General features: G+C 33.1%; 1 protein-coding gene across 4 annotated transcripts in view; it reads left to right on the top strand.

Annotated features, from left to right (window-relative positions):
* The window catches only part of LOC126832718 (dual specificity calcium/calmodulin-dependent 3',5'-cyclic nucleotide phosphodiesterase 1A), a 298858-nt gene that overhangs the window by 162549 nt on the left and 109627 nt on the right, over positions 1-26682 (top strand). The window contains exon 2 of one of the 4 annotated variants that reach the window (XM_050532375.2): positions 19733-20318. The exons of the other annotated variants lie outside the window; for them this stretch is intronic. Within the exon in view, the coding sequence (XP_050388332.1) occupies positions 20201-20318 (118 nt within the window). The 5' untranslated portion in view covers positions 19733-20200. The remainder of the gene's footprint in view (positions 1-19732; positions 20319-26682) is intronic. 4 annotated transcript variants of the gene reach the window in all.

Here is a 26682-nt window from a genome sequence, read left to right as displayed (position 1 = left end):
TTCAAACATTACATGAGGCAAACATGCGGCACAACTGTAAAGCCTTTGATCTTGATTTAAGGGATTTTCAATCCACTGCAAATTACAATATTGTGAAAATTTAATCTCAGTTCAAAATATTATAAATTGAAAATTTGGCAACATTTGCCTTCTCTGCAGATGATATAAATGGGATATACCTACAAGCCATCACCACCTATAATCTTCACTAAAATCTAGCCTCTTTTTAATTCGATTGAATCTAGGCCAGGTAATAGTCCACCACTGATACTTTGATTTCTTAGTTAAATGTTAAATAATCAATTTGAGTACATTTTAGTGTGGATTGACTGAAAAATTAGATATTGTCCAGACAATGCAAATGACGATCAGACAGTATATTATAAAATGGCTTATCCATCTTTCAAGATTTATATATATATAGAAGCAGAAAGATTGTAGTGACAAGACAATGACAATTTGACTCTTGTTTTCTGTATATTGATTTTAATACAAGCTCTCTCAAAATTATCATAATTACAGACTAGAATGGAAATGAGGAGGGAAGATTTCATTGTTACTGATCGAAGGGCAAATAATAATGCAATATTCACTGGTATTGATTCGCTTAATTATCAAGCTCATTACGATTCCACTCGTCGCTGGTTTGAACCAAGACAACGTGAGACTTTAATGAATCTGTTTCTCGTTTGACCATCTAAACTCCTGTCCTGTCATCCCCATGTTAATATCTTCAACGTTCGTTTGACATCATGACCAGTGTATTGATTATTGCCAGCCTTCTGACTTAATGTCCCCTCGCTTCTAATGTCCTATCATACAAAATACATTGATCAAGACAGTCAGCGAAGCTTTATTTCCAGCCCCTGATGTTTATCTAGCGGATTTCCATAAACAAACATAACAAGTATATTTATAACATATTGAAAAATCACTACAAAAAAGAGAGTTCAAGCACCTTTAAAGTTCAGAGTTTCTGAGAAAGTGTTGAAAATTTAGGGTTATGCTAGAGTTATGGTCAATGCTTTCTAGGCTAAAGTTATTATTTGAATGATTTCACATTTATACCCTATGTGTATGTTCATGCAACGAAGGAATGTATTGATTTTAAGCAAATTCTGATAATTACTGCCAAAGTTATACCCCTTGATCACTTTGAAAAATCTTGTGGACCCACTAGCTGTTAAAGTTATTTGTTGATTGATTTTATATGCTTACATTTTTATGGGGATGTATATTGTTGTCGCCCCTGTCCATCCGTCCACATTTTTTATTTGATTTTGACGAAACTTAAAATATAGGTCTATCTCCCAAAGATCTTGGTTCCTTTTGAAATTGGCATATATCGGACCGTAACTTCGTGGATTATATTCCCTGATTGTACAAAAAATCACGTTTTTTAGCTTGTGGACACTCTAGAGGTCACAATTTTCATCTGATTTTGTAGAAACTTGAAATGCATGTTTATAACCCAAAGATCATGGTTTGTTTCGATATTTGCCCGTACAGATTATGGCCCCTGATTGTACGAAAAATCGCGTTTTTAGCTTGTGATCCCTCTAGACGTCACAGACAAAATGGCCGCCCCTCATACGCAAATAGTGTAAAAATATGGTATATCAAGTTTGTGGACCCTCTAGAGGTCATAATTTTGATCTGATTTTCATGAAACTTGAGATTCATTTTTATCAACCAAAGATCCTGGATCGTAACTTCCTAAATCTTGTTTTTAGCTTGGTCCCTCTAGGTAACAATTTTTATCCGATTTAAAAAAACTAGTTTTTAGACTAGAATATGAGCAAAAGAACTAAAATGACGTCACAGATTGTTTATTGACGGAAAGTTATGACTACTCAAGGAGAATGGCGGAAAATACTAACGTTGAAATTTACCTGTTGCAGGTAGTATTGACATTCGGGATCGTGTTATACTAATTACTTGAATTATTTGAAAAAAATATAAAGCTTTTCCGGTGATCTTTAATTACACAGTATTTATGTGATTAAACCTATTAATTTTAAATGATTTCCAATAACTGAAACAGCTAAATGTATCATCATTACCAGTACATGTTTTATATAATAAATGTTAGGATCTGGAAGAACTAGAAGCCAATCGGATTTTAATTAATGGGTTGTTTCTCCTGGTCAGTTTGAGTGTCTTTTATATGCTCCCATTACCTACAAAACAACAAATATGTGACACCCTTGTGGACTGCTTGGATGACTTAGCTGCAGTTGATGTATGTTTTGTTGCCTGCCAACCTATTTTGAATATTCTTGTGGACATTCTAGAGGAATAAGTTTATCAAGATAGAGACAATTAGTTCTTTAACATAGCTTCCCAATATGTGCCAATTTGGTGGAATAAAATATTGGAATCAAAATTTGAGAACTTATTTTACAAACTAGATTTTTTTATCTTCTAACTTAAAAAGAAATATCATAAACTGAAAAACTAAAATAGTGAACATCGACTTCATAGGTCAAAGTTTCCAAGAATGTGTTGGAGTAAACTAGTGAAATTAAACTTTTTCGGGTATTTTTTTATACATAAATAAACCTTTCATTTTTTCGGACTAAAGGTGTAATATTCCCACAAATGGAATTAAATTTCTTATGAAGTACAAATCATCTCTATAAGCCAAAGCAGCTGGACTTTATCTTTGAATTTATCTTCCAAGATTCCAATATTTTCCACTGCAACAGATTTATTGCCCCCGAAATATTGAAATATTGATTCCTTGAACTGAAAAGAGCTATTAATATAAACTTTCAAGAAGAAAACTAAATTTGATTAATTTAGCTTTTATCTTATTGTAAGATTATTATTCAAAAAGATAGACACCTCTCTGCTGTTAAATGACTGCATTTGCAGGAATAGTAAATCTGATAAATTGATATATAAATAAAAAAGTGAATTTGTAGTGGTATATTTTACTACCAAGTCTGATATTAGATATATATATATATATATATATATATATATATATATATAAATGAACATTAAGTGAAACATTTTGGCAAAATTCCCTGTTAATTGGAGGAAGCAAACTGAGGTTTTGTGGTAATTTACCCCATATGGTTCTGAGAGACGCAATTATTAGCCATGTTTTCGTAACTTGAATTCATGTTACATTTAACTTCAACCTGAATTAAAAGCATATGTTTGTATCGTTCTTTTTTAATGTCTTAAAGTAAAAGAATATGATAAAATACTAGACATAGGTCCTGAAATAATGTAGACTTAAGTCCTGATATAATCTATGAAATATGTTTTTCTTACTTTGCTTTTGTAAATCTGGAACTATGTTAGTAAAAAAAAAAAAATTCTTAAGTGGTTGTCATGCGTAGGATGGGAAGATAAATCTTAAAGATAATTTGAAGGATTTTAACCAGACACATATTAATAGAAAAGTAGCTAGAAATTTTGGCAGTGTTTTCAGATAACAGTGACAAGATTATAAAGTTTTGAAAGTCAGTTGAAGTACATTTAGTGTAGATTATACTTAAAGAACGATTAATTTTATTTTCTCACCTGGGGGTTTCCTTGTTGGCATGCTTTTACTCTTAATTCAAAGTCATAGAAGTAATTTGGCCTTGATTAGAAATGTTGGTTGGTGTTCGTGATTTGGTGAAAGCTGATGAATTACCTTTGTGTCAAATCTGTAGAATCAGCAGCCTTTGAAACATGCGTTTGTTAATTTCGATCAATATAATAATCAAAGGATCTCTGCTAGGCCAACATACAGAGTAATTTTTGTTTGAAGAAATAATGTGACTTTAATTTCTTTACAACTTGTTTATTACCAGTCATTGATTTAGTGCCAATGATACTAATTCTTGTAACACTGTAATATAACATTGATAAGATAGGATGTATGGCTTGGTGAGGAATCGGTGTGTACTTAATGCAGATTGAGTCACCATGCATCCTGCTGTACCAGTAATTGCCAGGTAGCTCAGTTAAATTTTAAAATCTACTAGAAATTGAGTAAAACTAAATCAAATTAAGATAGACCAGATAATTAACAGTCTTAAGCTCCTTTTAACTGATCACTTCTAAATTGTCCCCTACCTCAGATATCCATAAAAATACCTACTACCTGTAAATGTCTCAAAGTGAAACAGTCAAAGAGCATGTTTTATATTATTATTATTATTATTATTATCCGAATGACCTGTGACCTTAGGATTCTAATATCACCTTGACTTATGACCTCTGACACCTGTAAACATCAATCAAGTATGTTTTTAAAAGTGTAGGTGCGTAATAACAACCCACTAGATGGTTGTCTTCATTCAATCTTGTTTCTACCTACCATAGTTTTATTTATCCTACAACTCCCCGCAGCTGTTGGCGTCTGCCTCCAGACGTTTTTGAAGTCTGAACAGAAATAACTTCAGTTACGCTTTGTCTCTCATTACAAGATTGGTATACAGTGTTTCTTTAGACTGTTAACCAAGCTTATTATTTAAGTATCAAAATTTCTGGTGTAAAAATGCTTTTTCCCCCCCCCCCTCTTTGCAGTATTAAAAACATATCATACAGTTTTTCATTAATATGTTGGAAGTTCTTCAAACTAGTCGTTTCTGTTCTAAATTCATTCACCAAATCATCCAATTAATCCTATACTTTTAATTCTTTTATTTCATCCATCAGCATTTAAACTAGATATAAAATCACTGTGATATTCCATTGTTGATCAGTAGATTTGTATTAAAGATACATTATGGAAGATTAAAGAGCTGGCAGTTCTCACTATATTGGTTACTAACTAGATAATGTAAAGGAAATATAATGAAAATTTCAATCAAATTTACTCCACTCTGAACTGAGATATTAGCGATTGAATTTTAGGCCTTTCTGCGATCATCATTACTAAAGTCTTGATTATCCATTTTTGGATTTAATCATCAATGAGCGTTGAGCAGCAGATCAGTTTCAAATCCAGTGAAAATCTGACACATAAGATGGCATCGAGAGTTGATTAAGGTCTTTTTCATGTTAATAAATGTCTAATAGTATATATATAACATTTATGCCTAAAGAAAGACCTACAATAGGCAGATTTAGCTCTTGCATAATGTATATTTAATTACTAGTGGAAAGCAGAAGAATTTCACAGGAACTGAATACAATATCTCAACCATAAAGATTTTATTTAATAAATATTGTTAATATCGTTTCTTCAAGCTGTCAAGTTATATAACCTTTTAGTTTTTCCTGCTCTGTGTACATTTTGTTCATTCATAGTTTGAATTTTTATTTATGTCATGTTGACCTTTAACCCTTGAATAATAAATATGTTCACCAGATATGTAGATTATTAAGTAGATAATACACTATAGTAAGTAGCATTTTACTGCTCTGGAAGTGGCTTTTTATACAGAAAATAATCATTCACAAAATGCCCAACAAGTGTTGATAAGGAGTTCCATTCATTTAATTACATTGATTTATCCTAACAGATCCATCCGCTTTTGATTCATGATTGGTTTCCTCATTCATTCATTCATTCATTTATCCTTCTCTCATTTCATTGATATTTTTCTAAAATAAGCTGATTTTACTGTGGTGCCTGGGTAATTCCCAAACTTGTTCTTGCAAGTCAACCATGAAGTGGCTGTTCATTCAATAGATTTAATTTTTTTTACCATCTTATCCATTCTGGTATTTCTCATTCATTCTTCTTTCTCCCATTTTATTTGATATTCTTCTGACCAAAGGCATCACTGTTATCCTTCATTCAGTCTTCATTCACTCATTTGATACTCTTCCTGCCCTTTTTTTTTTCATTCATACCGTGTTGAACTTTAACCCTAAGTAATAAATATATTGGCCAGATATAAGTGTAACATAGAGACGAGTATAAACTAATAGCCCGTTCAGACGCTTAAGTTGAACTGGTTTAAAAAACCCAGGGATTGTTAAACCAGTTTAACTTAAGCGTCTGAACGCAAATGTGGGGCAAATAAACCTGTTTAAAAAACCCAGCTCACTACCGGTCTTCGAGAAGGCTTTTTATTTTAAACTGGTTCAACTTAGCCGTCTGAACGGGTTGGCTTAAAAAACCCGGCTCCAGCTTGCTTTGAGCATGTGCAGTGCGCAGTAAGTTACATTCCTGTGAAAATATCGGGGTCAGACAGTGCCAATGTTATCGAAAGCGTGTTAGAACCGAATAAAGAATATGAAGCTACCCATGCCAGAGTTCCCGCGGTCCTTGAAAATCCTTGAATATCCTTAAATTTAAAATTTCATTTTCAAGGTCTTGAATATCCTTGAATTTCGCGGAAATAGGAAAATATCCTTGAATTTCAGTTGAGATCCTTAATTTTGTTTCAAATGTCTTCAATTCCTTTTAAATATGAGATTATAACGATAGTTGGTAATGTTTTGGTTATTTTTAAGATGAAAAATTGTAACTTTAGGCTAAAAAATGTCCTTGAAAATCCTTGAATTTGACGTATATTTATCCTTGAATATCCTTGAAAAAATGTTTGACGAAGCCGCGGGAACCCTGCCATGCGTAGTTAACTCTAACCTCCGACCGAAGAGGTCAGAATAGTTAAACTGGTTTGGCGTATAGTACGTGTGAACGCAACACGATGCTGTCTTAAAAACCCCAGCGATTATGAACTGGTTTAAAAATAAGCGTCTGAATGGGCTATTAAACTGCTTAAACTCGGTAGTATGTATAGCCAGTATGGCGATAACTACCACATGTTTAACAGAACAAATAATTAATGCTGAGTTCTTGCCATACAAGAATTAATAGGTTAAGCTTGGAAATGTTCATTAGGCCTTCTATGTACTGAAAATTGGCATGGAGACCATATAGTATTTGTGATTAAGAATGATTGTGTACTTGGGTATTATGTAAAAATTAAAGCTGCCCATTATTTTTTTAAAAATCACTGTCTCTCCCAGATAAATCTAATATACACCTTTTTTTTACTACAAAAATTTAGCTGTTCACAGATTAGCTGCTACTTGTGTGGCATGGGATTAATCACTCTGATATAATTCAAGTGTTTGTCGTGAAATTTTAGCAGCTTGGAGATTTATACTTTTGTCCAGGTAAATCAAGATTATTTGCATCATTAAATTGTGAATCATCTTTGGTGGAATAAATTACCACAATATTTAAACAGCCCTGATTGTATTTAGCAGTTTAAGCATTAATAAAATTCAAGCTTCTCTCTTACTGTAGGCCTACAAACTGTGTGTATTTAATTGATAATTGAGCAGTTCCATGTATCAAATAAATTTAGTGGCTTAAAGTGTTTATCAGATGTAATTAGATCTAGGTGTAATTACATATTGGTGATATATCGTAAACAATATAACTATAATTACAGTATTGTGTTGCCATATTTGCAAATAAGAACAGGTGTTCTGTGAGATAAATATTCAACACAAATGTATATTTTTATATAACTAATACTTAGATTAAAGCATATTTCAAATATTTTAAAGCATATTTCATATATTACCAGTACTTAGATTAAAGCATGTAAAAAGTACTAGTAGTGCTAGATACTGATTGTTGACTGAGGTCACTATGGGCGGGCGTTGTTTCATTCGGGTTGGTCAGTGATCATGGCTGTCCATGATAAAATGTGTCCATTTAGATTGAATGTGTGTAGAAGTGAATGGTTTGGGACAGTTTGTTCTACTAGAGTTAAGGGCACTCCTGCGTTCTAATAGTTCATTTTTGGGGATCAATATAGTTCATAGGAATCATCTGAGAGACAGGTTTTTGCTGCTCCAGGGTGCCATAGTGGTATGATGTAATAATGGGTTGTCCATTTTTGTTGACAGAAATCACGAATATACATGCAGTTAAATTTGCAATGAGTTTTGTGTATGAGTTTTAATGGGTTTCATGGGCTTTCAATACCTACATCATGATTTTATGGTGCTCATGGAGGTTATAAGTGAGCATTGCTCATGGGTGTCATGGGGATACTGATAATGCTCATGGATAATTTCAATGCTCTAATTTGAATGTATGATTAACTGAATAAATTTAAATTGGATAGATGACCTGGATAAATAATCAGTAGCTGAATAAATAGGATATTAATTTTCTTAATACATGCATACAGAGTGAATTATATATGTTTACTATACATTCTAAAGATTGGTTTTCAAACACTTAACATTGAAGAAAGATCTGCAATATCAGATTATATGGGACAAGCCTATTCTCTGTGTTAGAAGAAAGTTGGTTGAGATAAAATTATCTGTGGATAAAAAAAGAAAATAGAATAAACCATTTCATTACCTGCTTGACTGATGTGACAAACTTTACAACAACCTAATAATAATATGGAACAGTATAGTTGACTTTGTTTCAGTTTTCAAGATATGATCAAACAGTAATAAAAGAAAGATGGATGCACTTGGCAAAATATTAATGTGATTAGACATGAACTAGTTACCTAATTGTTGGAATGACATATTGAAGCCCAATACATGTTAAACAAAACAGTAAAATATTGGATTTTGTGACAGTTGAGTGTGACAGGTGTAGTGGTAGCATTTTATTGGATTCAGTGATGTTTATCAGGTGGTTGGAATTACACCAACAAGTAATGTGATTATAGCAAAATAAAATTATTTGTTGGTCTGAAAAGGAATAAAATAATTATATTAGTACATATCTTAGATCATTGGCAGATTATTATGGTTTGTGGTGTCTTTCGTGGTTGTTTGGCAGTTTTAAGTGTATTGTATTGAGTGGTCTAATACCCTGTGCTTCAGATCATGTCTTTTAATGTCCAACCTCGTGCATTTTCTCCGGGTCCTCTGGTTTCCTCCTACTGCTAAAGACCCCTACGCGCAAGCAAATTATTGAAATAAAATTAAACCATATGTTAGTCCCGAAATGACCTAATTTGTGTCGAGTAGACGTTAAACCCCATTTCTCTCTCTCTCTCTCTCTCTGTCTTTTAGTTAGTGTCATGTTTTCGATCCCTGGTTTATATTTGACAAAGAATATGGTCCATGGATGCTGTTTCACCCGCATATGCTGGACATGTCCTATGCCAGTTGACAACAGTCTAACCTGGAATATGCCCAATTGGACATCATGATATAGTGAATCATATTCAAAATTCCAAAATATATTTACTTTAATGAGGGTTTACTTTACTGAGGGTATTAACTATTACTAATCTCGATTGTCTTTGATAAAAGACGGGATTGATTAGGTAATTAAGTGATCGAACCCTACCTTATTTGATTACCTGCTTAATCTGCCTTGATTGATTTCCTTAATCTATGCGATTTCCTTAATCCTATACACAATCGGTGATTTCTCCTTTTTTGGACATTTTAATCCCTTTGATGTCGGTCGAAGAGATGTTAAAACTAGGCAAAGATTATTATATAGGAAGTCTGCCAACTTGTAAGCTAACCATTAACAGTCATTCAGGGCCCTTATTCACGAAAACTTAAACTAAGATACAATCGAAATTTTAAGAAATACTGCAATTCGATTGGCTGACCAGTAAAATCAATTTGCATATATCCAATGAAGTTGCAGTATTTCTTAAAATTTCGGTTGTAACTTAGTTTAAGTTTTCGTGAATAAGGGCCCAGTTCAGAATCTTAAGTAATTAGTAGAAACGGTAATTTGATAATCCCGTGAATATACAAGCTCAATAATTATTCACAGGAATTTTTATCTGTAATCATTTCTGTAAGAATTGACAATGTGTTCCCGCCTGATACCCTATTATACAATATTTCAATCATTTTCCATTCACTGGACAACAAATTTATTTGTAGGCTATAAACATACAAAAAATGTATTCATCTGAAGCACTCACTGTTATTAGCTATTAATAAACACCAGTTAACTTTTTTTTTGCAGAACGAAATACTTTGCGGCTAAAATGGCACTTTTTCAAGATCTCAAACAGGCCTGGAAATAACTTTCAAGTGTCTGTCTAACATTGTAAACATTTGGTCGGACATAATGTTGTGACATCTTTTGTATAAAGATTCAGATTGAAAACAAAGAACAGTTTTCATTTTTTTAACGAATTTGGTTTTGATTTGTCACGAATATAAAGATATTACCCATTAAAATGACTCGAGTCGAGGTAGAGACATGTCATTGTTGGTAAGGAAACATAGTGTACTATTTTATCTCAGGAATCAAATACAAACACAATGTTTATTGAAGGAATAATTGGGTCATGCTTTCTACATAGTTAAAAATACACACCATATATTGAGAACTTTATTTGTTGTATGATTTATTAATAAAGTATGTTTGAGATTATGAGTTATTAAATGTGCATTACAACATAAATCCCAAATTATATCGGCATGTATCATCCTTTGACAGTGTTGACCTAATCATGCGACAATTTCCTGCCTTTTCTATAGAGTTGTTGGAAGCTCATTGAGTATATACCCTATTTCTTGAAGCTGGTAACGACTTTTGGTGACCTATTTCTGGCCACCATAAACCCCAACTAAATATGTCCCCGACAAGCAAAATTTTGAAACAGCATCCATTGTAGGGGCCGCCTGTCTTAGCATCTAGGTTTACTACTAATGACCAATGCATGCAATCATGTTATTGAAATAAAGATATACCCTAATTATGTTAGTGTAAAGATTATCTGGTTAGTGGCATGGTTTCGAATCCCCGGTTGTACGTGAAAAGGAGTAGGGTCACCTGTCCAACCTCGTAGGTTTTCTCTGTGTCCTCTAGTTTCCTTTTACTGCTAAAGACCCCTATGCGCAAACGAATTATAGAAATAAAATTGAACCATGTGTTAGTCCTGAAATGATCTAGTTTGTGTAGAGTTGCGGTTAAACCCCATTTCTCTCTCTCTCTCTCTTTCTCTCTCTCTTCGATTGTTTGTTGTTTTCTTTGGTCTTTGCTTTTGTTGTAGATTGTGCAGTCCTCATATATTTACTTATTTACTGAATACATGGGTTTCCAAACTAAATCAGGATTGGTATCAGGTGTTCTTTAAAAATCAAATTTTTTACATTTTCAGTTGAGTTTAGGTCAAGGTAATCATTTGGCACACATGTATTAGTAACACATGTATATGATATATGTAGTTGTTAATTGGTATTTTATTTACTAAATACATCACACTCTAGTAGCTAGCATCTGGAATATTATGTGCTACATATATATATAATCATCTTTTACATTTGAAACACTCCAGGGTTGAATTCTTCAATGAATATTGAAAAAAAAAAAGGTGCAGGGAATATTTTATCTCCTGTTCAATTTTTTAAAAAATGCTAATATAATCAGTTTCAAAATTGAATAGCAGATATTCAACACTCTCTGTGAAAGCCCCATCTAGTAGACAGTAGTACTAGTAGTAGTGCCTAGTAATTCAAATTGTAAAAGTGTGTGTATGCTATCTATGCTATTGTATGTAATGGTTCAGTAACAAAAATATATTTTTGTTTTATTTTGCATTCAGCAGTGGTAGATTGAACAAAAAGGAGAACATCTATTATGTTTGGCACATGATAAAATGGTATGAATTCTGGATGGAAATAAATTTATGCTTGTTCCCTTCATTCCATCATCCATGATTTGTTCACTGTCCCCAACTCAAGCTAGTTCCAGTCACACTCATAATTAAATTGCTTTATACAAAAAGATATTATGACTATGCCAAGGATAATATTGTTTTAGAATTGAACCCGTTTCAGCATAGATAATAGCATCTAAATTATAATGCAGAAAACTACAAAGTAAAGTCTTTTATCACTGTCTGGTTGACCTGTTCCAGCCATACCTCAACTGTTAAACAGGTGGCATTAAAATGTTGTGCCTTAAACACTATCACCCACAACATTTTTATAAAAGAAAGAACAATTTTGTCTAGGAAAGCATTTGCATGTCAGTTTTATTATACATCCGCACTGATATGTGGTTGTATATTGTCACCCCAGTCCATCGTCTACAATTGCTTGTGGACACTCTAAAGTCTAGATGCTAAAGTTGATTATAAGATGGGGAAGCCTATTGAAAAGTCTAGAGACCAAAGTTATCATTCGATTGACTTTAAATTTATACACAGTGTTTAAGGTCATGAGACGAGAAAGCCAGTTGCCTATAAAGGCGGCAGACCACCATGAAATTTCACCATCTCAGTACCCACAAATTGTAGTTCATCTATTTATAGCAATTCTCTCTCTGTCTCTTTTCTGCCCTTTTGCATGCCCATATTTGTTGATTTTTTGGTCTAGAATGGACGAAGAGGGTTTGAATTAACATTTTCTGCCAGGTTTTGGTAAATATTCATGATTTTGAGGCGGAAGGATAACAGGGTTATCAGGTTGGCTATGGTGATATGTTACATGGTCAACCTCATAAAAATTTTAGTGCAAAGACATGACCATTTGTTCCTTTGTAAGAAAAGCATTCAGCCCAACGAAAATTTGGGCAAAAGTTGGAGGTGGGCAAAGAGGCTAGAATTAACATGGAAGTCAATGGGGAAATTAATTAATGGTGGTCTCCCTCCATAATTACTGCCAGAGTTATGGCCCTTGACCTCTGAATATTCTTGTTCACGCTCTTCAGACCAAAGTTATCATCTGATTGACTTTACATTTATACACAGTGTTTAATGTTATGAGACGACAAAGTCTTTTGATTTTCAACGATTTTTGATGACCTTAATGGCTAAATTAATGATATTAAATATTTTGTATGCTAAATTTTAGCATGTGGCAGAACTAGAAGCGAAATAAATTCTAATGATTTCTGATAATTACTTAATGGGCTGTTACTCTATATCAGATTTAATGCATTGTAAACGTTTTCATTACAGAGAAAAGACAAAAATATGTGACAACCCTTGTTGATGGCTTGGATGACTTTGCTGCTGTGGGCATATGTTTTTTTGCCTGGCTAACTCTTCATGATCTAAAGCAAATAAAAAATGATTTTGTCGTTGCAGTCATAGTTGCTTCGACTTTTACTACGGTTTTGCTGTGGTCAAGATCTTATTGTATGGTAATGTCTGTTTTATTACTAAAGACATTGTCAGCAAGAATATAGTAGTATTTGTCAAGTGTATGTGCAAATGTGGAAGTATGTGGAAATGACAGCGATGTCAAGTGCAACATTTTTTTGTGAATTTGTTCAGATTCTACAAAATTTGGACTTGAATTGACTAGCACTGAAATAGGATTTCATTAGATTTATGCTTATCAAGTTTGAATTTTAATCACAATTGAGAACTTTTGAGTTGCAAATTGTCAGGTGAATCTGGTAAAAAAATTTCGCTGCAACAATCCCTTGACTGTTTAAATTTAAAAAGGCTACCATTTGAGTAAAATTTGTGTTTGTATAAAATTGCATGCTTATGATGTTGTGACCGTGAGGTCCGTCAGATATTACAAGAGTCTGGAATGGTTCTTCAAATCTTTAATACTGGAAACTTATAATAACAATTATCTACATACACTTACAGGACCGCGGATAACTGACGAGTACCTTATGCTACTAAGCCAGATAGACCTAAATGACTGACGTATCAAGTACAATCACATATTTATATGAAATTACTTCTAATCACCTGGCTAGATCAAGTGTTGACATAAATAAGCATTGATGTAAAAATGTACAATATAAGAAATAAAACAATGGTAAATAAAACAATTAATAGATTAATCATAAGATTGGCATGTTCACAAGACAGGCTATATAAGCAGTTACTTTCTGTCTATAACAGTTTTATAAACAATAAGGGATTATAGTAAATTAACATGTCATTAGCTTTACATAACATTTCATCATTGGCTAGTCACCTTTTAATACAATACAATTTAAAACATACAATTAATGTTTTAAAGGAATAGAGTAGTTATTGTCCCGAGAGTTTAAATAAATTCAGTTTGAATTTTTCACTTTAAAATTAATAATGCATTATCTTAAATATTCAAGATTTAAATTATATCATATAACTACTATAACCTGCACGGTTATAATGTAGTAGTTGCAAAAGTGCTGATGAGACCCAATAGTCTTTTGGGCCATCAATAATTATGAGTTTTAAAAAGACAAGCCCATCAACAAATGAAATGAAATGGAGTTAAACATACCACTTTTCTAAAAATTTTAACTTTATCTACATATAAATAATGAATTCCTTTGATAGCAATTTGACATATTCAGAAATAATGTAGGCAACCATGTCAGAAGTCATGCATATATCACAGATGAGACATCTTTCGGTTCTATTTAGTATTTAATATAGTTCTTAAAAGTCATGCTTATGATCATAGGTGTTGGTTGCACATCAAAACATTATTGACATTTAATGCTTGGTGATGTTAATGTTCTTCTTCTTTTTTTGTGATGTCCTATAAATACTTTCTGTTTAATTATTTCAAGATCTATTTCAATGTATCTGTGACGTCTTGCTGTGACGTCTGTGGTAAAATGTTGGAAATTAATTGCAAATCGGTCATATTTGAAATTAATGAAGTTTAATTTGCAAGCCCAATCATCAAATACTGTACAATATTGACGTCAGTGCTGTAATGTTTTTAGAATTATTGTCACTTTCTCCGTGACGTCTCTAGGGTAGTATATCGTCTCGACAGTGGTGTTATACATGTAGTTTATGAGAAGAAATCAATAATGGAGCTGAATCGGGTTGCCGAGGTTATGGTAGATATACGACATAGAATATAAGTATACAAAATATACACGGCTGTTGTCCTTACAAAGCATAATATATACACAAAACTTTTAGTAAAATAGGTCATAGAGGGAATAATTTCGATCATTTTAGAAATGCATTCATGTTAGTTGATGGATTTATCCTCAGCTGTCGGCATACAAACAGACTATTCCAACACATGGATACAAAAATAGAAAAGGTTTTTATTGAGTTATTGAGATTTAATAAAGTAATGGAGTAGAAATTTACAAAGGATAGTAGAGAAATCAATAGGTTGTCCACAACATGTACAAAATAAATTTACATACATTTAGAATTTAAAAAAATTAAAGAGTTCTATTTCTTTGGTTAAAAAAAGGGTTCAAGTATAAATATGATTGTTACTAGGTAATCAGGCCTATAAACCTGTTTGTCGACTGGTTACATATGATTTGCAGAGCATAAACACCTGATACCTCTTTTGTGAAGTTAATAATGTAACAGATATTGTTTAGTCTTTGTTTTAGTAAATTGATTAAACTACATTGTATGAATAACTGATTAACAAGTGGGATACAGTGACAGTAACTAACATAAGCAACACACTGTTGTTGGAAGGGGGGGGGGGGCAGGGGGGGTCACAGTGAAAATTATTTATAGGGAGAGTTTGGAAAGAGTTTAACCAGAAAGTGACATTTCCGCATATTTATTTTGAATTCCATCTGTCAGTATAATTTTTACATTCACTTTTAATATAGTATAAAGTATCTCAGATTTCAAGTTTGTCCTACGGTGGCTGATTTAGGACACGGAAAAAAATATCTCGAGCGCTCGAGATAATAAGTCGAGCGCTCAAGATGGTTAAGTCAAGTACTCAAGGTAATTAAGTTAAGTGCTTGAGATACCAAGTCGAGCAATTGAGATAATATAACTGAACATGTCTCAACTGATTTTTTAAGCTGTATAATTTTGTGCATAATTTGATGACACACCTTTTCCTTGTCAGTACCATTGGGGAATTGAATGCTGGACCTTCTGTAAAGGCAAGTCCCTTAGCAAACGCCTTGACTACTATGTCCACCTGTGTGGAATCCAGAAGAGTTAGTACCAGATATTCTTGTTGCTATGTTTGTTTACGTTAAACCACATTTCGAGTCGGTATGTTATAAAATGCGCCTTTTGTTTCATGTTATTGCTAACTTCCATATTGTATTACAGTAAATACTAGTAAACAGTTTAAAGTGGCTCTGTGTATTCCTTGAATATATTGGTACTTATGTACATATGGTATTTTATTTCGCAATTTGATGTAAGTAATAAAGTGATGGAGGTTTAGTGTCATATTAGAGGCAGAGTATGCCGACTTATTATAGAGTATCGGATACCACTCATTTAAAGCTAGAAGTTGACATATGTGTACCTAACGACTGTATATATTCTTGGATTTAAACAACTTGATGTCAGAGTTCTTTTGTGTTCGGGGGGGGGGGGGGGGGTCATGGGTCATTGACTCCACTGCCATGGTTTTGAATCCCCGATTGTAAGTAGGGTCGCCTGTCCAACCTCGTGGGTTTTCTCTGGGTCCTCCGATTTCCTCCCACTGCTTTAAAACCCTAAGCGCAAGCAAATTATTTAAATAAAATTGAACCATATGTTAGTCCCGAAATAACCTAGTTTGTGTCGAGTAGACGTGAAACCCCATTTCTCTCTCTCTCTCATGGGATCATAAGGAAGAACCTTATTGAGTTATCCCCTTATTTACATTCATATTTATGAAAACTAGTGAAGTCTACAGAGGACAGAAGTTTTTAAAACTTGATGGAATTATTCATTAGGGTATTGGGAAGTGTTTTCTGAAGTCATCTTTCCAGTCATATTTTAACTTTTATAGCTTTTGAATGCAATATGGGGAAAGATCTTGATGAAATTTGTAATAATTGGAGAGGAGAAATCACAGATTTATTCTCCTGTAAATCCACACTTCACCTTTAAATACAGCATAAAAGTTACTAACTGTAGTAATACAAACACTAATACACAAGAAAACCCTGATTCATATAGATATGACTCTCTTTGATATTTCTTTATAACTAAGATATCTCCAATGATCCGAAAAATCACACCTATACACCACCTTTGAACACAATTAGATATACGTTTTATACAGAACAATAGAAAGATTGCCTAGTATCTTGAAAACATATCCAAAATGTAAAGGGTGTTTTTCATTCAAATAACTATCCAGGGGAGTTAATTAAGCATATAGAGTAGATATCATTTAATATGTCAGGAGGATAATTACTTTAATTCTATTTCCCATTGACAACTCATATATAGCACCTTCATGTGCAGTCTTTGCAAACCATTGTAAGGAACCAAATATTTATTCTGTAGTTAATAAAATTTGATCCCTGCTAAAAAATAAAGCCAAAAGAATATTGACACCTTTGGTACCTCTGATACATGTTTACATCGGGCAGGGGTATATGACCCTTGGCTCTCCCAGACCTCCATGCATACCAACTGTGTACTGGCCAAAGTTATAGAGTACCAGTAACTGATTGTTGAAGAATGAATGAGTTATGTAAATCCAATTAAGCAAATCGGCAATAAGGTGACAGATCTTTACCAATTTGTTTTAAATTTTCTCAAAATAATTTTGACTTTTAATATTTTAATCAGGGACTGGGAAATCTTCACATACAAATTGTCTGTGTTAAATGTTTGTTTTTCTATTGTGTTTATTTATGTTTTTTAAATATTTAGACATGATAATTAAGATCTAGATCTGGGAGTATATTAATATTTGACATACTGTAACAAATCAGGTGAAGTGATGATACTACAGGATAGATGCTGTCAATAAGGATCAACCCATCTTGTGAATTGATGAAACTATATGAAATATTAGAGTTTATGTATCACTGCATTGGACTTGAATAGGTTTAGAATGTACAGTTATGTAGAATAATTATGAGGCTACTCTTACATAATTATTTAATGATGTTATTTATTGAAGCCGTCCAAACAAAAAAGCATGCTGTCTGTAACCAAGTTATCACTGCCATCTTATTTGCCTGGACCACTAATTGATGGAGAGAGTTAAAAAACAGCTTTTCATATCCAGCCAATATCTTGAAAATATTGGTTTTTAAAAGACCTTCATTTTTATCAGACGCGTTGATAATTATTTATTGATTGATTAAAGTGCGAGACAGACGGGGATTCGAGTGGGTGAGAGGGTGAATTATATCATTACTTAGTGAGTAGCAGAGCTTAAAGATAGATATCGCTTCCATATACTTTAAGCATGTGTTAAAGATGGGGTTGTCTTAAAAATTTACTGCAATAGCAATTTTAAATTGGTGTTTAAAGTTAAGTGTCAAGTATGCAAAAGCAGACTTGACTCTATTGATATTGGATTCAGTCTTATCAAAACCATCTGGTCATTTTGGTTTAACATATTTCTTTTTTATGGTTTATACCATTTCTACTTTTGGGTGCTTTCTTAGCTACTGAAATCAAGTAACAGGGCTTTACCTTGAATTCATTGCAAAAAAACAATGTTGTGATAGTCCAAAATTGGTTCAATTCTGTTCTAAATTTACAAAGATGTGAGCAATTGACAATTTCCCAAAATTCGTTGTTGTCTGTAGAAGATATAAACTAGCCAGTGTTGGTGAAAATCTTTTGATGGGCCTCTTTTTAATCTTATTGAATCTGAGCGGGGAGATTATCTATCGTTGATATTCTTTTTCTTAATTAAATGTAAAATAATCAATTTGTGTACATTTTAACATGGATTAAGCCATAAAATATTAGATATTTTGCTCAAATGACGACCAGTGGCTTTAAACATTTATTTAAGATTTTACAATGACGGAAGTATATTAGACAATACTCAAGTGACAAAATAACTAACACAAAACACATTTGGAGAGTTAATGTTTAATAAAACACTCTATTTGTTATATATCAAAGATACTAATGATTATTATATGAACTATTACAATTCTAAGAAGGACGGATTATACTCAAGAGTCTACTTATTCATGCAACTAAACTCTTTATCTCTGTGTTGGATCAATGCTGTTACATAAACTATCAAATAACTATGAATATTGAGCTCAAGTTATTTATTTGTCTATAATAGCCTGTTTTTTTATGAATAAGATTGCACATGTAACATCTAGATCTTTGGACTTGGTGGTATCTTGCTCTATTATATTTAGTATCATTATGACATTTATTTTTCAACATCCACTTTGTGTGGAAGAAATAATTAAATGTTTGCAAAATAATTTTTGATAGGGTGGTAATTCATTATATATGACGGTGAAATTGACTGGCTTTGTGAGAATGAATATACATAAAGAATAATTGTGTAAGAAATGAAAATAAATGATGAAAGTGAAAATGAATATTTGCTTGATGAAAACTAAACAAGTCTAAAGAATAAATCTTGTACCTGGGAGAAGAAAGGAAAATATAATAGTTTGGATGAAAATGTATGAAAATTATGAAAGAAAGGATATGTGTAAGATAAAAGGAATATAAGAATAAATGAATACTGTATGAAAGAGGTGGAAATGTAAGGATAGTGAATAGAATGTGAGGAAAATGAATGAATTAAAGGATCATATTGAATCGGGTTTCATGTATACTAAAGAATGAAATTGTATGAATAAGAATAGATGGAAGATTAAGGAAAATTATTAAGACTGCTCTGGAATGTTTTTGATATGTATGAAAGCAGTATTTATTTTATAATTGATTTCCTGAAGAGATTATAATATGCAATTTCGATGATTTTAGCAAATATAATTTATGTCAGAAACAATTTTCTGTTGCCTTCAATTAAATAAAAAAAATTAACTGAGTTATTATGCTTCAGGCTATATTTGATTTCAGAATTTTTTCAAACTGATGGAAATGCCCCCCAAAAATGATATTTATTGATATAAAACAAGCAATTTAAGATTTAGATGTTTCATTAATATACTAAGAGAAATGATTTTCATAAATGTCTTTATTCATTAAGTGTAACTTTTGTTTGTTTCCAGTTAACAATAAATACATGACAGAAAGAAAACAAATTTTAAAGCTACTTGTAAAATGTTATCCGTTGCCCTATGTGAAATCTCTGAAACTACAGAAAGTGAATTTTATTTTGCTGTTGGAGGACTAAAAATTGGAGACTTAATTTGTTAGAATTTATAGAAACGATGGGTTAATGATTGCTCATGTTTGCTTATGAAACATAGTTGAGGATTTGACAGGATGTACCCTCATTTATTTGTTGGTAATTCTAGACATATTTTTTTGCGATGTCATTGTAAAGAACTATCAATTAGACTTGTCCTGATGTGACGAAAATAAAAATTGTTTAATGACAGATAATTCATGAATAATAAAAAGTGCTGCTTTTTCTTGCCCTAAAGATTCAGAGATGGAGTTCATGGTGTGTTGTGATTGGTGGATTAAATTATAGTTTTAACCAATCATATTGTTTATCTGTGATATTTGACAAAATGGCTGGTGTATCTAAGCCAATGGAATTAAAGCCATACAAAGACCGACCTCGGATTTATATGTCGAGTCGGACTCATAAGGTTGTTGTTCTGTTTCCGAACGGAGAACTTGTTGAAGGTAGGATATCTTTTTTTTACTTTTTTTTTTTCCTCAGTCATTTTTTATTTTTATGGTTTTTTTTTACTTTTTTTTTCCCTTCCGAAGTGGATTATTAGATACACCAGTAGATTTTTATTGGGAACTTTTTTCTTATGAAAAAAACCCCAAAACATTAAATGCATTAAAAACAGATGCACCACATATACTCATGATAGATCGAAAGTAAATTGTTTAAAATTAGTTTAACAGAATAGAGTATTCAAGTGAAGTGTTTACTTGAATACACTTATTTGTGATATATATGACAGGGTTGGCATAATCTATCCTTTGATCTTTATAGTACTCTTGGGGGGTTGGATGGCTGAATGGTTAGCGTGCGCGCGCTGTATCATAAAGTCTGTCATTGAGTCGACTGGCGTGGTTTCGAATCCCCGGTTGTACGTGACAAGGAGTAGGGTCGCCTGTCCAACCTCGTGGGTTTTCTCCGGGTCCTCCGGTTTCCTCCCACTGCTAAAGACCCCTATGCGAAAGCGAATTATTGAAATAAAATTAAACCATATGTTAGTCCCGAAATGACCTAGTTTGTGTCGAGTGGACGTTAAACCCCATTTCTCTCTCTCTCTCTCTTTATAGTACTCTTGCCCCCCCAAACTCTTTTGAAGTATTTTAAGCCAAATAGTTTTGCAGTCTAATTTTGATGCCCTGCTCATCACCTTTACCAACAAAAAAAATAAAGGTTGTGAATTTTTAATCGGATTATAAAGCTTAGGTACAACATTTTTTGTGTTTGGGAATGTTAAATTATGTAATTTTAAAAATTGTATTATACAATGCCGTCAGACTCGTCAACCCCTTAGAACTGAAATGCAGTAGGGTAGTGCAAAAATGCAGAAGAAACCAGGATTTGGCAGCAGATGTCTAAAAGTGCGTAAATTGACACTTTTCAAGGGTAATTAACATAAAAATGATACATTTAAATACATGTGTCAAGTAGGCCCAACAATGCGAAAATTGTATTAATTTTAATGGGTAATATAGATATGGATATAAAATAAGCACAAGCAATGGTATAACCATATCAAATTTATGTACCGTAATTAATCAAATGACTATAATCTTAAAATTTAACATTTATCCTACAGAAAGAAATAATGTCAATTATAACTATAATATAATTAGATATAGGCTACCAAACATTTTTTTAAAATTGCCTTGTGTTCCTCATTCTGGAGTTTTTTGTTGATATTATTTTATGTAAGATAATTGGTGTGCTAATCAGATTTTATAGTATTTTTACATTAGTAAGACCACAAGAAGAAACTGTAAAAGAAGCTGTTTTGCATAACGACTAATTATCAGCATCAGTCATGTATGGCCATGGCGATTATATTATCTTCTCACAATGTACAGGAATTTTTCTCTGAGATTCCGAAAATCTGTTTTTATACGTGGTCGTATATTGTCATCGCCCCCATCCGCCCGTCCGTCCGGCGTCCACAATAGCTTGTGGACGCTCTAGAGGCCACAGTTAATATCTGATTGACGTTAAATTTATACACAGTGTTTAAGGTCTTGAGACGAAGAAGCCTATTGATTTTCAGCGATTTCCGATAATTATTGCCAAAGTTATGGCCCTTGATTACTTTGAAAAATCTTGTGGACGCTCTAGAGGCCAAAGTTAATATCCGATTGACCTAAAATTTATACATAGTGTTTAAGGTAATGAGACGGAGAACCCTGTTGATTTTCAGCGATTTCTGATAATTACTGCCAGAGTTATGGCCCTTGATCACTTCAAAAAATCTTGTGGCCGCTCTAAAGGCCAACGTGAAGCCTATTGATTTTCATCGATTTCCGATAATTACTGCCAGAGTTACAGCCCTTGATCACTTTGAAAAATCTTGTGGACGCTCTAAAGGCCTAGGTTAATATCCAATTGACTTTAAATTTATACACAGTGTTTAAGGTTATGAGACAAAGAAGCCTATTGATTTTCAGCGATTTCTGATAATTACTGCCAGAGTTATGGCCCTTGATCACTTTGAAAAATCTTGTGGACGCTCTAAAGGCCTAGGTTGATATCCAATTGACTTCAAATTTATACACAGTGTTTAAGGTCATGAGACGAAGAAGCCTATTGATTTTCAGCAATTTACGATGATTACTGCCAGAGTTATGGCCCTTGATCTCTTTGAAAAATCTTGTGGATGCTCTAGAGGCCAAAGTTAATATCTGATTGACTTCAAATTTATACACAGTGTTTAAGGACATGAGACGAAGAATCCTATTGATTTTCAACGATTTCTGATAATTACTGCCAAAATTATGGCCCTTGATCACTATGTGACGCTCTATAGGCTAAATTTATCATCCGATTGACTTCAGATTGATAAACAGAGTTTAAGATCTTGAGACGAACAAGTATATTGATTTTCAATGAATTTTTATGTCCTGAACAGCTAAATCCATGATATTAAAAGTTTTGTATACAAAACGTTAGCATGTGGCAGAACTTTATAAAAACAAACAAATTCTAATGGTTTTCTGATAATTACTTCATGAGTTGTTGCTCTTAATCAGATTTCAGTGTATTATAAATGTTTCATTACCGAAAAAAGAAAAATATGCGACAACTTTTGTTGACTGCTTGGGCGATTTAGCTCTTGTGGTGTATGTTTTGTTGCCTGGCAACCTATCTTTACATTTATTCGAGAGAGCGTTCCGAGTAATTCAGAATCGGCGAGATGTATTCCCATCTTGAAAATGTAGTTTTAGGTTGTGTTGTATTCGAAATATTGTATTTGATGCTGTTCACGCAGAAACAAAAATATTGGCCATTGTGCCGTAAACAGGTCGCTTCTTTTATTCCATACGCGTTTTAAGTGTATTGGAACATGTGTCAATAATTACCTTGAATTAACTCTAAAATGTGTTGAAAACTATTTGACTACAAATCTATTAGCAAAATATTACAACTTACAATAACCCTAAATCGATGTTGTTAAGCAAAGGTCAGGACCTTTTTTGTTTACATGCATAATGTTTACATAATTTTAGTTCCATAAATTTGGCGAGAAAATTAAAGATATGTTTGTTACTGTGCAGCAAAGCGGTACATGGAGTCATTTCGTGGCACTTTACCACGTAATGCGGTACTGTTGACAGGTCTGCGTGCCATTATGATTGACAATCATGATGATCTTTTATAAATACAGGTTATATCCTTCTGTTACTAAAATAGAATGAGTCATCATCATCGTCTTCTTCGTCTTGGGATGGAGTCGTTAAAATATGATTGAGAATAAATTACATGTTGTTGATGCGCAAGTTACGAAACTACATAATCAACTACAGTAATTGATATTATTAATGGACTAGATACGAGTCTACTGGAAAATGGGACTTATCAGCTGTGCCCAGAGAAGGGCAATATACTCTTTTAAAGTGTCTGCTCAAAGGCCAATTGCGATTCTTTTGATAAGTTATTTTTTGTAACTATTGGTGTTTGTGTATAAACAACACTTTACACAAAATTGAATACGGTCCCCTTGCATATTTTATTACAAAAACAGGATTCCAAGCTATTAAAGGAATATGCAGAAAATTATTTTTCTGAAAGATTAAAGGCACAATATTTCAGACTAAAAGCAAATAAAACCATATTAGTCCAAAAGCTTTTAATCCTAATTGATCAATCATAACTTATGTTATTACCATCTGGTATTCACATTACTTCCTGTTTATTTCACCTTGTCAATTTTATTGACTTAAAAATGTCAGTTAATGCATTAGGAATAACTCATTTCTATCCATGAATGTTGAGGTTATGATGGTATCTGACCTAGCCTTTTTCCCTTAATTGACTTTTAACTAAAAACACTTCTAAACCCGTATTTTAGTTAAATTTGAATAAGGAAAATCCTTTTTGAACTTCCAGTGCATTTTGACTTCAAAGTAATGTCATTGATTGCTGGTGATAATTTTCTAAAGTATGTCAAATATCATATGGTTTGCTTCTATTGATCTTGATACACGTAAGGTCACTTACAAAATGCACAGGATGTCTGTGAATACTGGAGAGTTCAATAGTATTTGAATCAGTCACTGTTGATATAAATATATTAAAGTAATAGCCTAAAATTTGCTGTATGCACAGAGTAATCCAGTAGACGTGGTACAAGGGTTAATCAGCGAACTGGATGTATGAGATGTGTTGTTGACGTTTGGGAAAGTAGGACGAGGGGAAATGTGTAGGGAGTGAAGTGCTGTAAAGGGATAGTTAGATGTATTATGAATGGTTAGAGTGGCTGTGGTGTTACGGTGAAATACTATGCCGCCACCGTAACACCACAGCTTTATGATTTGTTAGACAGGAGTGATGTAATGGGTGTCAACAACTGGGTATGCTGGTACCGTCGCAACGTAGCCGTGAAATATATATTGTGGGGGGGAAGGGCGGAAACGGAAAAATATACAATGTTGACAGTATGTGCCAGGCATGAGGCTGCGCAGACCGAGCGGCAGCTCGATAGGGAGTGTGTGGGAGGGTCACCCTCATAATTTTATTTTTTTTTAAATTCAGTTTTCTGTAAGCAGTGAAAACACTATTTTGGCATTGTTTGCGGGGTTAAACCTAATAATCACATTAATACACCTATCTATACACCTATACACCTATACAGTATCTAACAAACGCATTTAGTTCGCGTACAACTTTTAAAAACCGAATGTCAGTATGGTATTTCTCACATAATTGGTTATCGCAAAAACAGAGTAAACTGAAAGCGAGTAATCTCGACTCAAACCTATAGTCTATAGCCTACTTACTACACTCGTCACTAGGCTTCCTATATTATTGTTTGTGGACGGTTTACTACTCAGTGATAAGCCTGCGCCGCAAAAAGAGGTCTCGCCTTTTATTATAAGTATAATGACTTCCTCATGTGTGGCAGGTTAGTTTGCTTCTAAAAACACTGTTTTCCGTTCCAAAAAATACAAAAGTAATTTTCTACCAGATGACCATGGTTCTTTTCACCGAGACTAGATAATTTCTCTCGGTGTAAGGATATAGCTATGGATAAGTTCATACAAGGTCAATAAATCTGCGGTCACTTCGGGTCACACTGTTGAGAAAATAAACCGATGGGTTTGTTTAGTAGCAAATCGAGCGTGAATCAACTGAGTTTGTACTGAAAAATTTTTGAGTGATATGTATGAACTGTCTTCACACATTCGGTTTATAATTAGCGATACACAGGTACAGTGGCAAGTGTTGTACTTCACAGACTGTTTACCTCCGAACTACCTCCGCACGAAATCCCCGATTTGGGTACTTGTTAAAAGAAAAAGAAATAGTACCTGTGCGCATGCCAGTTCAAAAAAACCTAATAGTTCGCGCATAAAAATGCCCGAACGTACCAGGCGCCAGGTCATCCAGTTCATTCCAGCAACTTTTTGACAAGTGATTGTAGATAAAAATGGGGTATTTTTAAACCACTCCTTGGATTTAAACCAATGTTGTTAGTAGTTTTAGGAGTACTTGCCAATTCTTCTCATTTAAGCAAAAACCCCAAAATACATTTCTTTTTCCCAACTTACTCTACAATACTGGTGTCATGATTTTATTGTACTAAGTGTTTATTATATCTTTCCATGATTGATTGTATGTACTATGTAAGAATTCATTAAGAGGAAATAAGAGAAAAATGTTTTTCTCAAAATAATGTTATCAAACAATTTACCCTCAAACCACAATGCTTACCCAAAATAACACACATACAACAATAAAATTAGGAAAATAATGAATTCATTAAACCCTCAAGTCAAATCTATTCTTGGTTTGTTTTCAACTCTGTTATTGTATTGATGAAAATCACAAAATAGAAATGATACATATTTTTAAAATTTTTGAACAGATATGAAAAGTTAACAATTCCAGAATTGATACTTACCTAGAAATAGTAAGTCCCTGACAAAAATCTATTATTATATTTCCATTCTTGACGGTCATAAGAGAAACATGGAGATTTACTTATTATTTTCAAGAATTATTAAGAAATATTCAGAAACACGATGAAAACTCATTTTACTGGAAGTACTGACTGATGAGACATGAAGCAGAAATGTGATGTTTGGCATAATTGTAGATCACCACAAGAAAATCAAACACCCACAGAGACCAGTGAAATATAGTCACACCAGGTAATGATCGGCCAGCTTTAGGCATCCAGATCTTCGGTAGACAGGTCTGGTACTCATGCCCTCTTGAATTAACACAGTGGAGCATTCCCGGTGTTGACGTGTTAATCTCAGCACATCGTTGCGTCATCCATAGAACTGTAGGACCTAGCTTTTTTGCCCCCCCAAAATTATGATTTTCAAC

Source organism: Patella vulgata, chromosome 9 (assembly GCF_932274485.2).
Source record: "Patella vulgata chromosome 9, xgPatVulg1.2, whole genome shotgun sequence".
In the NCBI taxonomy this organism is placed as follows: Eukaryota; Metazoa; Mollusca; class Gastropoda; family Patellidae; genus Patella; species Patella vulgata.
This window is presented reverse-complemented; position numbering and strand designations above follow the sequence as displayed.